The sequence below is a fragment of the Pocillopora verrucosa genome, chromosome 14 (genome assembly GCF_036669915.1).
Source record: "Pocillopora verrucosa isolate sample1 chromosome 14, ASM3666991v2, whole genome shotgun sequence".
Taxonomy (NCBI): domain Eukaryota; kingdom Metazoa; phylum Cnidaria; class Anthozoa; order Scleractinia; family Pocilloporidae; genus Pocillopora; species Pocillopora verrucosa.
In genome coordinates this window covers 18,395,085-18,413,308 of record NC_089325.1, presented here as the reverse complement: position 1 = coordinate 18,413,308, position 18,224 = coordinate 18,395,085, and the positions used below count along the sequence as shown (strand labels likewise).

Here is an 18,224-nt window from a genome sequence, read left to right as displayed (position 1 = left end):
TGGAAATTCTCTTCGAGTGTTTAACTCGATAGCTCACGAGTGAGATGTCGAGTCGAACACGTGAGGAGAAATTCCATATCTTCAAGCAACCAAGTATTACTTTGTTTATCAGATAAACACAATAGCCCTTTACTGTGAAGAAAAGCCGACTTCAGTAATGAATGAAAAGAAATTAATCGACAATCGTAAAATGCGTTGGCGCTAACTCTTAAAATGGAAAAATGCGTTCAATCATGATTACAAAAACAACAATGGTCGTAATTTTCAATTTACAAACTTCTCATACATTAATTTTGTCTTTATCGACAGAAGAAGTCTTTCAGGTAAACGGCCAAATTCGGCCTGTGGCAAATCTTCCAGTTGTCGATATTCATTCACAGCCGAGAGAAGTGTCAACACCAACGTCACTGAATTCGTAACTTTCGGTTTTTCTTTATGTAGATTGGTTTTCTTCCCTTACTAGCAAAGTTTGAACCTCACTTTCTGTCAGCGATACAGATTTTTAAGTGTTCTAGCCGCCATAATTCGAGAAAGTTCCGACAAACCATTTGTAATGAGAATCGTGATGCCTTTGCTGTTCATTCATCAACCTGACCAAGGCGAGTGACGTATCAGCAGCTGATTGGCTATATCAAAACAAGTGAAAAATTACGATATTTTTCACGTGTGTTGTTACGGCTTTTCTCAGAGCCGGAAATTCCTGTATATGATAATATAACTGACATATATATATATATATATATATATATATGAAAAACAAGAAAAGCATTTTGAACTTTTATTACACCCATTTTGAAATCATTGGTGGTCCCTGTAATCTAATTGGCTCTAATTGGTGCGATTTATTCATGAATTGCACCATTTTTTGCTTTAAATTGCATCTTTTTACCAGCCACTAAAAACAAAACAATCAATCAAAGTAACCAATCAAATTGCAGGAGAATGAAAAACAAAGAGTATCATGTGGCAAATTTTGCATCTATTGTTTCCAAACTCTTATTTTTCCCCCCCAAAAAATGGATGAATTTAATTTCAAACCAGCTTAGTACTGCGTCAATAAAATATTTGAACTGACTAAGTTGTGTATTTGGGCAATTTCAAAATGGATGTAAAAAAGTGGTAATTGAACCTCGTGTCGTGCAATTTTGGTCTGAAATCATACTAGTGATTTCAAATCGAACTCGCGATGCGCGCTCGTTCAATTTTGAAATCATACATATGATTTCAGCCCAAATTGCACTCCACTCAGTTCAATTACCATTATTAATTACACTGATCCAAAATTAACTGAGTCTGAAATAAATGAGTTGAAAGCTTTTTACACTTTTTATCATTTGGGTTTTACTAGAAAGCGTGCAAACATTTCAAAAAATTTAATTTAATTTCCAATGTAATGTCTACTGGACTCATTGTGGTTGGAACCATTGCTGGTGGTGTCACACAAAATCCAATTCTTCTTGGAGTTATTTCTGGAAGTGGTCTTTTTTTCAAAGACTTACATTGAAATAAAAAAATTTTCAGGAAGAAGATCGAACTATGCCGCTTTGCTTCCACAGGTAATGAAAAAGTTCTCATGGATTTAAGGTGTTTCATGAGAGGTAAATCATACGACGATCAAGATTCTTTATCTCAGTTAAAAGTACTTGATGATATTATCATTGATATATACCCTCTTGTTAAGAAGTTTGATGATAGTTGCTCTCAAAAATTTACCTCTGAATAATTTTTCTGATATCTCTTCCAATTACGTTCATTATTTTAGACCACCATTGGTCATGAAAAGCGAGTTTTTTATTTTATTGTTATAATACTTTCAAACTCGATATTCATCATTTCGAATATCTTTTTCATGATTAAATTAATGATGATCTTTCCCTTTAGATCTTTATTTATTTTTTTAGTAATAATTTTACCAATAAATTCAAATATTTCCAATACTTTCTGTCTATTTTTTATAGTCAATTGACACTTTTTGGTAACGGTAAATATAACTTTCATAATATGATATTTTCTGACGTAAACAGACTTCCTCACAAATTTCTACATATTCTCATGAAAATCAATAAATTCTGTTTCTGGTTCACATTGACCACATTTCACCTTTTTCGCCTTTTTTTATTTTCATATTTGGACAACATTTTTCAATTTCAGCGAATCTTTTTTTAATCTGTTTATCACAGAATGGGCACATTAATTCATCCAATTCATTCTTCATTATTACATGTGATATTTTTAAAAATAATATTACCATCCCGTATTTCAGGGAAAACTCTCGTTTCCACAAGAATTCACATGGCGTGACTTCACCACATACTATATCCTTCACCTGGCGATATCATCCATTGTCCACCAGCATATGACAAGTAGATAGTAGATGGAATGTGCGAGTCCATTTCAAGAAAATGGTCTTGTACCGCCATCTACTATACTACCATCGTTTTGAAGTGATTTAAAGTTTTTTAAGAATGATAAATTTAACTGCGTAGTTGTCCGGTTGAAATTTGATAGTGAATGGAATGCGATAAGTATTTTGCCTCTCAGCCTTTTGTAGAGCTGTCTGTCGATCAATTTGCTAGGCGCAGTGGTGGCCCGACAGAACGACAAAAACAGGATAGTCACGATTATCGAAAAACTAGCACATAGCCTCTGATTTTTGTATTGATGATACTAAATTACCCCGATGTAACCGCTTCCTACTTCTTTTTCTATTTTCATTTTTTGTTTTCAAATTGCTTCTATCCCTTATAGATACTCTCAACTGACAAAATACTACGGAAGTAAAACAATCCATTACCATATGACCGTTGTCCGTCACCGCGACAAACAACAACAACAACATTAACTCCTTCAGTATCTTACATAGCCCAGATTGAGAAACTTATGAAAGATATCTTAAAGGGACAAGGCTAAAGTAACTGCTTCTCCTGAATCCAGACTTCCTCCCACCTTGGAAAAGAAGAAAAGTTAAGTGATCGTTAACCTTATTGTTTCTAACGCAAAGTCAATGAGAATACCTTGTTGATGCACTCAAGACTACAAAAGAAACGGATCAATATCAGTATCTGGGCAACTGCCCACCTACCCCTCCCCTAACCCAACATTAACCCTAACTTGTTATTAATTGACTGTTGTTGAGTTAGGGGAGTACGTACGACGTAGAGTATTATTTTCATGGAAATCATCTTTTATGTTTTCCTTGTCACTTATTCATTTATTAATTTTTTTTTATAAAAACTATAATTCTAAAAAATTAACCGTCCTTAATGACGGTCAGGTTTCTGTAATGTAGAGCTCGTAGCGGGTTTAAGTTCTCAAGGTATAAACATATCTGGTGGGAGGTGGAGATTTACTGACTTCACGCACTCATCTTTGTATCTAATTGATTATCTTTTATTCTTGGGGTACGGTACTTGAAAACGCAAAAACTGAAAGGTAATTTACGGCATAACATATTATTAAGAACGATTAGAAGTTATACATAACATGCGCTATTGTTCAACTACTCGAGAACAGCTTTTTCGTCTAGTAATTTGATGTGGCCTTGTAAATCTTTGTATCCCGATTATTTTCTGGGATTCACACCACAGAAAGCTCAGACGAAATAAAAAATTCCGTGCACGTGTTGGCGAAGAATCGCAAAATTTACTCGTATGGAGTAAATTCAACACAATTCTGCGAAACCCTGTCATTTGTTCTGTCTATGCGAAATCGTTCTCTCCACGTCTTCGACGTCTCTCTGCTGTCTTTGACTACGTTGAAAAGTGATACTCCTGAATTAAAATTAGACATGAACTTATAATGAAACGTTCGAGCGTGCGTAACTCGCGTGTTACCCTGACAGCCCAGCAACAACTTCAGCTAGTCAGCAACAGGAGTTAGAGGCAAATAAATGACAGAAACAACCAAGCCTGTTCCCACGACACCCTCCTCGATTCTGCAAGGCATTTCAGACATGGCGTAGATGCCACTTAAGTGCCATTAAAACAGAGTACATGCAAGTTTCTGAGGTGTAGTGGTTATCACGTCCGCCTAACACGCGGAAGGTCGCAGGTTGGAGCCCTGCCAGAAACAAATTTTGTCACAATCGTCTACACCATACGAAATCCAAGTTTCATTATTCAAGGCTGGCTATCAGGACTCTAACGAGACTTGCAGGGCTATTTTACTACATGACGGACAGCCTATCCAACAAAAACAAGTACGTTGACCCTCTCTTTTTTAAGAAAAAGACCGACATCAAACAAGCTGAAATTTACGCATTTTTTGTGCTCTCCGAACTTCTCGCGTGCATCCATAACTCGATATACGCACGCTAAGCATGAACAAATGTTTGCTCGTGGATATGAGAAACATAGGAACGAGTGATTAGGGTATTTGATATGCAAATTGCGGCGTTAGTACGGCCTCGACAGTCTGGGAAGGGCATTGACGTCGTTATAGGGTTCTTCTGGCACACTATCTGATGGCAATACATCCGTATTCAACGAACCAGATCCCCCGTCCTTAGTGCCACTAATCAGAAAGAAAAACGTAAAGAAAGATGTTTTGAAACCGTTTCAAACTATGTTCTTGGACATTGGTGTGGTTTTGCAGATAAAGAAGGTTGGCGGGCGCTCTTTGATAAATGCACTTGAACAGTAATCGAGAAGGGAACAGAAAAATACCAAGCACTATGAAACAAAGAGGAATACAAGTGAGGACGCGCTATGAAGCGAAGACATATTTTACGGACAAGCCTTGGATCGTTTTATTTAACGTAGACGACGTATCCAGGTACTTATCGTAAACTGACGTATGAAAATTGCAAGGAAGAAACCAAGCTAATTTCTAACGCACAAACTAACATTCTAAACATTCCAATTCAAAGATACAAGTTATACCAATATCTAAGAAAAAGACAAAGAGAACTACAACTTCCAAAAGATAAATGAGCACTGCTTGAGAACGAACTCTAACACAAACTAATAGCCAAGTGAGTAAATCATTTAGCTTTCTAACGTAACATGAACTACGTAAGCCAAATGTCAGCGTAAAACTGGGTGAAACTACCTTACGAAACAGTTCCTTTTGTAAGAGTTTAACCAAACTGACGTCACGATAAGGTGGGCAAAACACCTTCACGATAAACACGACTTATCATGTCAGTTTTACTGGAAAGAATTGCATTTAATGTAATTAAATAAAAGATGTGCGCGTTGGTGGTGATAAGTTTTAGGAGTATGTTTAGCATTCGTCATCATTTCATTACTGATTTTATCATCTGTAATGATAGAATATTATCATTTATTTGATGGTATAGTTACTTCCGTGGATCCCTTCAGCGATAATTCCTTATCTTCATTGTGTTTCTCCACCACAGATCTAAAAACCAGTATCTCTCTACCAAAATATTAATATCAACAAGTGTTTGCATTGATCTAAGGCTTGTTAAGATTTTCGCTCTTTCTCTTGATGTAGACAAGACGAAAACATCGATTTCCCGAAAGAAACGTCTTAGCTTGAGGATGGACAGAAATGTGTATTTCCAAATTGCTAGGTTTAGAACTTGATAGTGAACTGTGGTTCTTTCTCCACGTTGAAAATAATTGTAAAAACTTTCTCAGTACATTGGCTGAAAATTTAAAATAGAAATAAACAGAACTCTGAACTGGATTGATTCAGAGGCCTCGATGACTATCATGTGCTATATTCTTTCTTATATACCTGCTTTCCTACCCATGATGCAGTGGCTTGGGAAAGACAATCTGCTGGTGTATTCGCTTGGACCATTTGGAAATCAACGCTGCTGGCAAATTCTATGCGGCAGAAGAAGGATAACATATCCAGACATATGGGGATTAGTCAGAGAATGTAAATTCATTTTTCAATCGACATATTTTTGGCCGTCACAATAGCTCTCTGATGACTCTAGCATCTCACGCACAATTCAAATAGAAATTGCAATACATATTCAATAATAAGTCGTGGGTAATCAGTTATACATAATTAATGTGAAATTAATCATCAACGCGAGTAAAGAAATTCTTCCTCAATTCGCTCCGGACCACGAAATCAAGCCATGCATGAGTATGCCGGATTACTTTAGTCGCTAATTGCAGTCGAATGAAATTGAAAAAACCAAAAAAAAAAAAATGCGAGCATATAGTACCATTGACAGATATAAATAATTTCCCCTTGTCCACAACGGTCTTGGTAACAACTAGTCTACTCTGGTGGTATCAGGCGAACATTTAATAGTTTTTTAGTACATATGATCTTTGTGCTATTGTTGTTGGTAAAGTTAATTTAAAAAGAAAAATGAAAAAGGCTGTATTTGGTCCATGGTCGATGGCAACTTTTATCGAAACGATGCCCCTTTTTGGCTACCCTTCGTACGAGGAAACTGGCACCAAAGAAATTTTCATTCAATTTTCTCCAACACCTCTTAATAAAATTTTCACTTCGCTGTTTCTTGCATGTTATTCTCGGAGGGGAGGGATATTTTTGCGTTGTAGAGGGGGGAGAGAAGGGGTTCAAATTTTTCTTGACTGAGTACTTTTTCAAACCAATGTGTTGTGCGTGATATTTTTGCAAAATTACAATAAAATATTTATTTAATTTTAATTTCTCACTGATCATCCCCGACATGTACCTACACCCACGAACCACGGCCATTAGTAAAACTCGACCATGGTTTGTCGCACGTATTTTAAAGCACCTAAGAGCGGTGTTAACACTCAGGGCTTTAATCGAAAGCGATATGGGAAAACACGACACAAAATAAAAAAGGAGAAACACCGAAAGGTGTATCAGATTTCCTATATTTATTCAGTGCCATCGTCGGCTACTCCGTGTCTTACATTCATAGATTGACGGCAGTAAGACAAAGGCCAAAGACATATCTTTGTCTTCAGATCTATTCCAGTACTGTAGTCAGTGGGTTTCAATGGCTTTCATAAGCTCTAGGCTCAATAAGAAAGTTACTATAACATTTCAAGATATTTCATTTTGTATTTATTTCATAAGATATAGTGACTAACCTTAGTGAATTTCAATGAACCAATCTAGTCTTAAGGTTAGTTATTGAGTGATCTGTGTATCAAAACAAAGGTGACTGTAAAGCACTTAAGCTCAAAGGAAATGGAGCTTGGCGACGGGAAGACTGACAAATCAAAAAGACCTTAATCCCAACGCACGCAGATCACCAGGCAACCATAAACATAATTTTTATTTTTCACATTATTCCAGCAAAACGTTTTCGGGTAAATCAAATGAACAGAGTGGATTCGTTTTAAAAATTAGATGTATGTGTAAAGTGTGACTTTCCAACTTTAGCCTGAGGAAAGATAAGCTGAATATTCGATGAACCAAGATACACCTACGTAAATTTTAAGTTTGTAAATAGAGCAGGGTCCAACAGCTGTGTGAAGCCTGTTTTCGCCTTATCATTGGCACTAGTGTTAAAGGGAGAAGGCGCCGTCTAAGTGATCAAGAACTGAAAGTCGTGCAAAAATGGAACAAAAATCTTTGATGGTAAATAGTTTCTTGTCTTTTATAAGACTCCTAAAGTAATCTACCATTGTTTTTGTGTGCCAGCAGGATTAAAAGCTAATAAGTAATACATACATCAAGTTCTTCGCGAATTAGTTTACACGTTCTTCACCAAATGCGGATAGCAGCTTAGTGGTGCTTAGCATTTCAGATCAATGAAGTTTTTGCTATAGTGCGACTTTCTTATGACGCTTGTTTTGTAATGTTGTCAGTTGGAAAATTCATCGTTTTCTGTCAAACGACATATTCTAGTAAGTTTCAACGATCGTCTTTGACATAACAATCTTAACCAAATCGAAAACGTGAAGTAAACAAACTGGCTGGTGTTCCCGTAAAGCCCGCAGCAGCTCAGTTTTACTCTAAAACTTGTGTTTGTCAGGAGTCAGGCGAGAAAATAAAAACATCAGTCTTACTCTCGGAAGACGATAATCTTTGCATAGTGAAAGAAGGCGATCACGAGACGAGGCTAATTACAGCTTGAGACTAGTTTTCAGGTATAAACACCGGGCTGAGAGAATAAAGGAAATTTTAAATCTGTTAAAATCAAATAGCTACAGTTTTTTTGAAGTTTCCACTTAGGTGATTGGAGGAATACTATCTTGATTTTATATTTCGACTTCGGTTCAATGCTATTAACAAACTTCCAGGTGGGAGAGGTGTTTTCGTCTTACTTTATTCGTCTACATTAGAATTAAGATATCGTTATTAAAAAGAAAAAAATTTTAAATTTAGGTTATTCACATATTTACTAATAACGACTTAGTAAGGAAAAGACAAGATCTTTGACTCATTTGAATTTTCATTCCCCTTTTACCATCTATTGTCATTCGCCATAAGTTTTAAGATCTTGATGATCATGATGACCTTTCTTTCTATTTATCTTTCTCAGATCTAGAACCCTACCAAGGAAGCGGATCCTTTCAAGTGGGCTGGTAGCGTGCCACATTTGAACCTGGTGTATGCTGTATAGCTTTTTTAGCACCCACTCTCTTGGTAAGAATGGACGCCCACGTTTTGAGTTGTTTCAGAATGATATGATGTCTTTCCTTAATCGAGGACTGACCGTGTGTTCTTCTGATATTCCTCTGATGCAACCTTATGAGTCAGTTTACACAGGCAGAGCGTAATCGTAATTATTACAATTCAACACTTGAATCTGATCTCAATCTTTGGCCAAATGTTGGTTGCATCGCTGAAGAATTGGCTGTGACAATATTTAAACACCTGGAGATTGAAGATTTTCTCCTTACATTACTTTATCTTCTAATGAACGCAATAGACAGCGAAGATGTTTTTTTTTTAGTCTATTTGAGGAAGAGCTTACGGGTAAGTCTGTCTTAAATGTATGAATACATTATATACACAAGAATAATTTTGATGACGATGAGGTTGCACAGCAGAGGCTGCAAGATTCGGTAGTGATATGATCACCAATCATTTCACCAATCTTTATTCAGTGGTTGTTCCTTGAGTTCTCCCAGCCTCTTCTTTTTTTTCTTTAACAGTGACCGTCTTTACGATTACTAAAAATGAATTCTGATCATCGAGGCTCAGAAATCGTTATTTCTGACTAGCATTTCTATTATACATTTTTCCTAAGGACGTTCTAATTTTGAGAACCTGTCAATTATTTCCCTTTGGAATTTTGTAAACCTCTATAAGAGTTCGAATTTATAGCAGATGAATCTACCAGCAGCCAACAGTGACAGATGAGTTTTGAAATAAATAAGAATGCCTAAAATATGTATCCGCTACGCTCAAAAATAATCATACGCTGCTTTGAAGATGGTTCGGCAACTATGGCGTGCTACTCTTAAATCAGACAATAAACGAGGCTGGGTAGCCGTAGAGAAGACAGTACTATCATTGCACCTCGGGGAACAAGTGGAATTTCTACGAAATTATGATTCACAGTCCATTTGAACGGTAATATAACTTGTCTTAATAGCGACAATTAGGGTTTTGTTCCTCAATTGAGATGATATACTTTGTCGAATTGCTTAACAAAGCAAATATAAAATTTAGCGTGAGCTTTGAACAGATGTGCATCTATTGGTACACCTGTAATTATTTCCACTTAAATATCTGGCTGACTTACTGATTTCGCCTGAAATTTGAGACTATAGTAAATGCGGTACTATTTCGACTTAGCAACTATGCTTAACACTTGTTATATACCCTCTATAATGTGCAATTATTTTCATTTATAGGAATTTTGTTAAACCATTTTGCTCACCACCTCACATTTTCAATTTGGTGCTTAACTGAAGAAAAGAAACTAGTATATGAAGGACTATAACACGATGAACAATTCAAGTAACATATCTCTTCAACACCCTACAGCGTTCCATCAACCGAACTATAAATTGGCCTCACAACTTGTTCCTATTGCCGTTTCAATCATCATAGCGAATGGAGTCGTGTTTTATCTTTTCGGCAAAATGAGGAGTCTGCGCACTCCTGCAAATTATTTCTTGCTGAGCCTTGCTATAAGCGACATCATGACGGGGCTGATAAATATTCCATTGCTCCTGGTTTTGGTTCATCTGTCTCCGCTTAGTCCGTCGTTTACTGTGATGTACTGCACCTCAGAAGTCTTCCATAACGTAATTTCAATTTCGATAGCTTACCACATCACTGCTATTACTATGGACAAATATCTCGCCGTTGTCAACCCCTTTGGACGTTTCTTGATGACCAGGAAAACAGTGAGGAAGGCATTATCATCCGTATGGCTTTGCTCAGCGTTCTTGGGGTCAGTACCTGCAACTTGGTGGGATTCATGGCTCGCAGAGGACTCTTTCGCTTTATATTTACAAGCTGGACACATTATTTTCTGTCTTTGCGTGGTGTTTTTTGTTCCGTATATGTTTATCCTTTATGCCTACGGCGTTATGTTCAAAGCAGTGTCTATGAAGCGGTCGTCAAAAGAATCATCTGGCCAGAAAGATTCTCGCGCATTTAAGAAAGCTAACAACGAAAGGAAATGCCTCATTATTCTGCTCGCAATGGCGACTGCTTTCGCGATTTGTTGGATACCTTGGTTCACTTTAAGATTAATTTACGCTGTCTCCACGACTGGATGGATAGATATCAAAGATCAGGCTTCTTTTACAGAAGCATCCCAAATGTTTGTCATCATCAGATATATTAGCTCTGCCGTTAATCCTTTATTGTACACATTCTTCAAACAAGACTTTTGGAGTGCTTTTAAAATTGTTACATTGAAAAGGAATTCACGAATTCCATCCATGACTCCATCAATCAGACTAACAATAACACAAAGATATCGAGGCGCAGAGAAACACGAGAACCATCTAGTAAGGGACAGCATTGACGAAATTCAACAATCAGCCGTCTAAACTGGAACCTTAGTTGTATTCATCAAGGTAGTAATGAAAACTGGGCACCACCATGAATATTACCCTCCAAATTAATATCACCAAGCTTCTTTCCACACAGAAGTTTAAATGGATACAGGAAAAGTGTAAGGTTCATACGACGTAATGCAGAAAGCAACAAAAACTTCTAATCACATCATTTTAGTGAAAAGAGGAAGAGCCCTGGATTTGACCAAGAATTATTTGTTAACACGATACTGATCTGTATTTCACTTGTAAAAAACTGGGACGAAGAAATTAAGTCAAAATAGTGCCAGTTTTAAAAGTGTTTCGAGAAAAAAAGTTGAGCGTGCGCATTCTCAAAAGAAAGCATGGAAACTCTGGAAAACCATATATCACTTTATAATAAATTTCGGAAATAACGCACTCTGCAATTGTTTGATAGAGCGTGCTGTATCAGAGTACAGAACCCGGAGCTTCTCTCTGGCTTATTTTCGTTAATTGCAAATGAACTTTTGAAACTAGCCAGCCGGCAAGTAGCGACAGAAGAACCAAACAAAGGTTTGTAAACATGACAAGCGCCGTAACTGACGTTATCAGAATGATCAAGCAGGAGGACGGGAACGTCAGTTGACAACGGAACGCGCAGCAAAAATATTGGAAAGAAACTGGGTCGAGAACGTCGCCCCGTTGTCTCAGAAGTGACGTAGCAGTCGTTGCAACGAGGCGTCAACGTCAAGTTATACTGATTCTTGAATATCCAAACCTTGGCTCTATAAAGTTCACCTTCAACCATTGAATTTTCAGTTTCATAGACCACTTTAAGGAAAACGAAATTATCTTCTTTGAGAGTTATGCAGCAAGCGCAAACAGAGGATAGTTATAGCTACGGTAAGTAGTTTGTTAATATGAATCCACATGGGCGATTAAATTTGAAATGATTACATTCCAGTTAAGTCTCGGGTCTGTTGATAGCGTAAGCAGAGACGAATAGCGTGCGTGCTGTAAAATTACGTCGGTCTTGCCTTTCTCCGATGCTTTTTTCACGTAAATTATTATCAATTAATAAAACGATCTCTCTATCATAAAAAATAGCACAATTTGCCGAGCTTGTCTTTTCACAAAGTTTCAATTTCAGGGATTTTTTTCGACTCGCAAATTTAGATCACCAATTCAAGAGCACAAAGCACATAAATTTTTTGACAGTTTTTTTCACGTAAATTTTTTCTCTGTTTGACATCTACTTTTCCGCTACCATTATGACCTGAAATATGCACTTTTTAATCTCGGCTCAGCGAGGGTAGGAGAGGGTAGAGGAGCATGGAAATATAGGGGTCTCTGCCATATTCAGAAGAGATTCGCACTCACTAGAAGAAAGCCGTGATGATAGAGGGCTTTCTTCATGTTCTGTGTTGTCCTCACTCTTCGAATCCTCGTTTTACGGCTTTTGAAAATCCTTGGAAGGTATCATTAGCCGGTGTTTCGCGATTGCTTGTTTCACAAGGTAATAGATAAAAGGTAATCTATACCTAGTTTTTACCTAGTAATAGAATCGCTTTCGTAAGTCGAAATTGGCCTCATGGTCGTTCATTTACTTGTTCTTTGCAATAATCGTTGGCTCAGAAGTTGACTGGCTGTTGAAAACTATCCCTAATATGACTAATATGGTTGTGGCTGTTTGGATTCCAGCACGACCTTTTAAAAATTTTTTTTGGTTCCTTTGGAGATTTTCGTTTCTGTTTGTTCCTCCCAACAAGTATAGACGAAAAACATCCCTTTGTGATGTTTTTTTTATAAATTTTGCAATCTCGCCAAAAGTCCTCTCTGATACAACTGATGCCTTTATAAGCAGCGGATCCCCTCGAACTTTCATAATTTCGGTAAGCTGAAAGATCAATTGTTACTTACACTACTTATAATAATTCCTAAGTCATGTATATAGTATTATAGGATGCAAATCGTTTGATTCTTTACTCTTTTTTTCGAGTAGCGTGTAGTAATAACGATACTGTAATAAAAATGATAGTTGAAAAAAATGGTTTTGTTTGAAAAAAGCTCAAGGCTGCAATAAAGTGCGTAACTGGTTGAAACCTCAACTGAAAACCACTCTGTTCACATCAAGTTTTAGGCATGACTTATTGACCTTCATGTTTGGCTCTGTCGTCTCCTTCGTCTGCTGTAATATCCGAAATATTTTCAAGGTCTCCCCTGTTGGGGACTCTAATAATAGTTTGTTGAACAAATCATTGGAAATTTGGTTTCGGGATGGCCCTTCTCAAAACTTGTTTTATATTCGTCTGCGTTAACCCGGCAATGAGCTAAAGTTCCATCCCTGACATTGCACGGAAGTCATTTGTAGAACTCCAAGGTGCTCGGTTTCCGCCGTGAAAACAGTACCCAATTCATCTTTTTTAAGTTTTTTAGAATTTGTGCGACTATATATGCTACTTGACACTAGTGCCTGCTGAAAACAAATCGTGCGAGCAGCATGTTCACGAACGTTCCATTCCGGGTTAACAACTTGGTTGCTGTAGATGCGATGCGGTTTTCCTTATCGTCACTGTCTTCATTTTCAAGCTAGAAATAATACTCACAGATGTAGTTATCACATATTTTAAAACATAGAAGTCAACATTTGTTGGCGTAAACCTTTTTCGCTAAATATACTTTTTAACGCTCAAAGCCTAAAGAAACCTACCCACCTGGTCAAGAACTTTGCGCTGTTCCATAATGTAATCTCTTAAGTTCATTCCGTTAACTGCACCCTCTCTCACCTTTCTCTCAGCTTTGCATATGTCGGATAGAAGCGTTTAGGCTGGCTGTAACAAACAACTGAAACTCCTGGATTCTGAATGACTTACGAAAGCGTTTGTTAAATTATAATGAAATATTGTTCATTGGATTGTCATTATTTTATCATTTTATCTTTTTTTTATCACTTAATTTTGCTTCATCTGATTTCACCAATCGATCCCATGGCTCAAATCTAATTCTTACGAAAATTTTGAAATCTTAAAATCCGGAGACAGAACGATTCTCCGGTTAAGCACTAAAAGGGTCGATGGAGGGATGGAGGAGGACTTTCCTATTGAACATATCGACCCGCTGGCTAAAGTCTCATGAAATGAAACGTTGTTGCCCATCCAGGCCTTGCCGACATGTTTCTTTTCCATCTCGCCCGCATATAAGGCTTACAACTGACAACAGCTGAACTATTAAATTCTCATTGATTACTTTCATACCTGGCGAGCGGACTTGTCTCCTCTTGTGTACACCCAAGTTGCACCGTGAGATAGCTGAGTAAGCCTCCTTACATCAAGCCTATTTTTATTCTTTACTCCCAGGATTTGCTCGAAAAACTGAGATACCTCTTCTTTCCCGACAATTGCTTTGTAGCCTAAACTAGTCCTGAGTTGTTTGAACAAAACTGCTCGGTGTAGTCGTCCGCAAAAAGCGTACTGCTGCTCCATTCCTCCACGTGTGTCCACATCGGCTGCAAAAACTCATTTTGAGTGTTTTCGGTCGATGTGGAGGTTAAGCTTTTCTATAGTTCTGATCAAGACCTGCGGAAATTAACACAAGATTTGCATTATAAAAATTAGAACATGTTTAAGGAATGAGTTAAATTGAAGATAAACCAGAGATAAAGATTTACAAAGAAAATAGCATTAAAAGACAGAAAATTGAAGAAGAGAAGGCATCCCTAAGGTTCTGCCTTTTCCATAAATTAAAGGAAGTTAGTAAAGGTGTTTACAGGTATAGCAACTTGGAGATATAAACAGTTCATTAAGTCTTCAATCCCCGAAAGAAATTGTGGATTACTTAAATTTATAAATAGGAATTCTTCCCGAATCGTGAATTTGGCACAAGATGATATCGAAATATGGGCCAAGAACGATATAAAAAATACAAGAACGCAATTTGCATGAAGTTCCTACGCAGAAATTCACTTAATTAAACATAAACGAATGACAAATTCGAAAAACACAACTTAAAGAATAAAGGTTTTGTCTCTTGCACATACAAAATCCTATTCTGGTAGACATTATCAACTGTTTCGTCTTTCTTTTTCGTTAACCCTTATTTCAGAGAAGCAAACACAAAATGAAATCCGTAGTCTTTTCTGGGGCTCTTCTTAAAATTCCCGATGACAATAACTCGATAACAACACTTTTATATCAGTGACAGCTCTATTGGCCCTGGATAGCATGCACAAATTATTACAAGGCTGCTAAGAAATGAGCAATATCCGTAACAAGCTGACCAATTCTTCACGATCATATCATGAAAACCTCCAATCAGCGCTGCACATCATTGGTTTTCCAAGTTATTTTTGTCATCGCAGTGATAGGTTTCTTCATAGGACATGAGCACTACACGTCAAGACAAATAAAGAACATTAATACGTTTTTGTGCGTCTTTGGTTCCTTTGTCAAAATCTTCATCTTATCCTCAAGGAAGCTTGCCAATAATTTGGTGACCCATAATTTCTATCTTAACTTGTAGATAACACAACAGGCTCCCCTTTAATTTTGAAGCAATTGGAAACATAATGAAACACCTGGAAAATTTTGGGGTGGAAGGGGGCCCATCCCTTACCTTGTTCTACGGTGGAGGTATCAATCAACAGGGATGGTGCAGTGGTGAGAACGCGCGCCTCCCATTGCTGTGGTGTGGGATCAATTCCCAGACCTGGTTTCACATGTTGGTGGAAGTTGTTTTTGGTTCTTGTCCTTGCTGCCAGAGTTTTTCACCGGGTCCTCCGGTTTTCTTCCCTCCACAAAAAACCAACACTCTAAATTTCAATTTGATCTGGAAACAGCCGACAAGAAGAGCCACTTTGTGGATTGTACACTGCTGAATTCACATCATTTATTATTATTATTATTATAATTATTATTATCAACGTTACTATCTCTTCTGTCACAGTCTTTGCTGGTGTTCTTTTTGTGCATCAGCCGGGCGCAAACCATGCACCTAGGGCATCAGTCACCCAAGTCAATCATTCTGATCATACACTAAGCACCTTTCTGAGGATTCGCGCAGATCCCAGCATGCAGATCTTTTGAACCTCTGTCACAGGAGCTGCTTCTGATGCTTTCTTTATGTTTTCCTCCATCCCCTTCTTTTCTGTACCAAGCGCACCAACAAGCACAGGGATCACTACGGTTTCATATGCCGCATTTTCTGTATTTCTAGTTCTAGGTCTTTGTACTTACTTTTCTTTTCCATTTCCCTCAGAGCGATGTTTCTATCTGATGGAACAGCCATATCAATCGGTTTGCTAGTGGAATTCATTGAATCTTTAACTACAATTTCTGGTCTGTTTGCTGTTATAGTTCTATCAGTATTGACTGGCATGTCCCATATGATGAGGATGTTGCTGTCTTTATTGTGCATCACAGTCTCTGGCTCATGTTGATACCATCTGCAGCATTATGGTGTCTGTAGATGTACTCTGTTTTAGCTAATATCTCACATCCAGATGCAATATGGTCCACTGTCTCTTCATATTGCGAACAAATTCTGCATTTGCTCTCCACTTGCTGGCCACATATTACTTTCTGGTAGTTTCTGGTGTTTATTGCCTGGTCTTTAGCTGCGACAAGTAGTTCCTTTGTTTCTCCTTTCAGATTTACTTGACAACCATTTGTTGGTGATGACTGTGTCTACCTGAGGCTTCTCTAGAATCCTGGGATACTGGCCATGCAATGCTTTGTTTTTGCACTTTTCTTCTTTCATGGATTTCATCTTAGACTTGAGTCTTAGCATTTTCTGAGGCTGATTTATCTTCTCTGTTCTCCTACTCTGGCATTGCTGTACTTCCCTTTTGAACTTAGTAGCATTCTTGTTTATTGCACTTTTGGCTTTAGATCTTTCATGTTCAAGCACCTGCTTTGGATATTGCCCTTCTTTGTCCCTCAGATAATGATTGAGCCCTATTGTTATTGTTTTGAAAGCTGTTTCTACATCAATCAGGCCCCTTCCTCTTTCTTCTCTTGGGATGTACAGCCTTTCCACATCTGCAATCTTCTTCAATTCGGATTCAATTCAATGATGCCCAAACTATAATTCTCAACTGGGACTGCAAGACTATAGATAACTTCTATCTTTTTTCTTCCATTGAGCTCAGTTCTGAGGATCAATCTTACTCTCAATTATCATTATTTTCATTATCATTATTATTCGACGTGTACGTTGAAGGGTTGATATACCTACAATAGACAGATTGTGTCTGAACCTGGTTCGGACACAACCAGCCATCACATTGGGGAAGGCCGATGAAATAATGACCATTGTGACCTCTTAGTAGTTGTGAATTCGAAAAACTGTCAGCTTTTCGCTATTCTTTATATAAACGTGTCTTGCGGCAAGTCACGTTTATATCAAGGATCGGGATATTAATGGTTATGAGATTCAAACGATAAAAGTACCAAGAAAGGAAACAGAAAGGACTGGATTTTGAGCAAACACGAGCTCCAATATTCCTGTGGTTTTCAGGCGAACTGCCACGTGACAGGCAGCAAGAGCGAAGCTATCCAGCAGAAGATTAGATTTCGAAGTGACTCAAACTTTTCTCTAATTCTTTCAAAACACGCCAAGAAAAATATTTCTAACTGCTTACCAATGACATGTTTGGGGCACAGGTGACGTGCTTACACTTAATTATGACAACAGTCGTCTTAGAGATTGTCCTTGCTTCAGTTCGTAGAATTTGCACGACGATGGAGCCGCCATACACGCACACAAGACAGTGTTATAGAAAAAAGAAAAACCGTTTTCACGCCATACACTCTACAAGCCTGGGATGATGAATACGGCGTAGGCGGCATCTTGCTAAACGTTAGGGTCCGATTATTATTTATAACTAATAGGTTTTACTTCTTATTCGATGAAAGATAATTATCTTCAGCTTATTACATTTTCTTATTAAAAGCTGTACTGAAACTGACAAGGGTGAAAACTCACCCCGTATGGTTATGGGCTGATTTCGAACGCGATGGACAGTACTACGTTTGGAAATATCCTCCACCCACACCATTATGATAATGATTCTTTTATTGTTGAGCTGCCAACTCATCAGCCGGCGATGAATTTTTCATACGACTAGTGGGGACACAATCAGAAATAAAGTAATTAGCACTCTCAATAAAATGGAAGGCATAAATTCCTTTTTATGATCATTGTAAAGTTTTAATCGAAAATGAATCCGTTCGTGGAAAACGCAGGAGTAATTAAATCTTCAAGAGCAAACCATGTATTATTGGTGGTTATTTTGTTCAACTGATTGAGTATATATGTAGCGGAAACTGTTCTGATCTGTGTTGAATAAATAAAAATGTTATGAGATGT

The 18,224-nt window shown here is 37.5% G+C and overlaps 1 protein-coding gene and 1 non-coding gene across 2 annotated transcripts; both read left to right on the top strand.

Moving 5' to 3' along the window:
• Positions 1–3,998: 3,998 nt before the first annotated feature.
• Trnav-aac (transfer RNA valine (anticodon AAC)) lies at positions 3,999–4,071 on the top strand. Its single transcript has one exon. It is a non-coding gene; the product is annotated as a tRNA-Val (tRNA).
• A 5,330-nt stretch (positions 4,072–9,401) lies between these two features.
• On the top strand, positions 9,402–10,892 carry LOC131787685 (octopamine receptor beta-2R-like). Its single transcript, XM_066161819.1, has 2 exons — positions 9,402–9,456; positions 9,741–10,892. The coding sequence occupies exon 2, from the start codon at positions 9,816–9,818 to the stop codon at positions 10,890–10,892; it is 1,077 nt and encodes a 358-aa protein (XP_066017916.1). The 5' UTR covers positions 9,402–9,456; positions 9,741–9,815.
• The last annotated feature ends 7,332 nt before the right edge of the window (positions 10,893–18,224 follow it).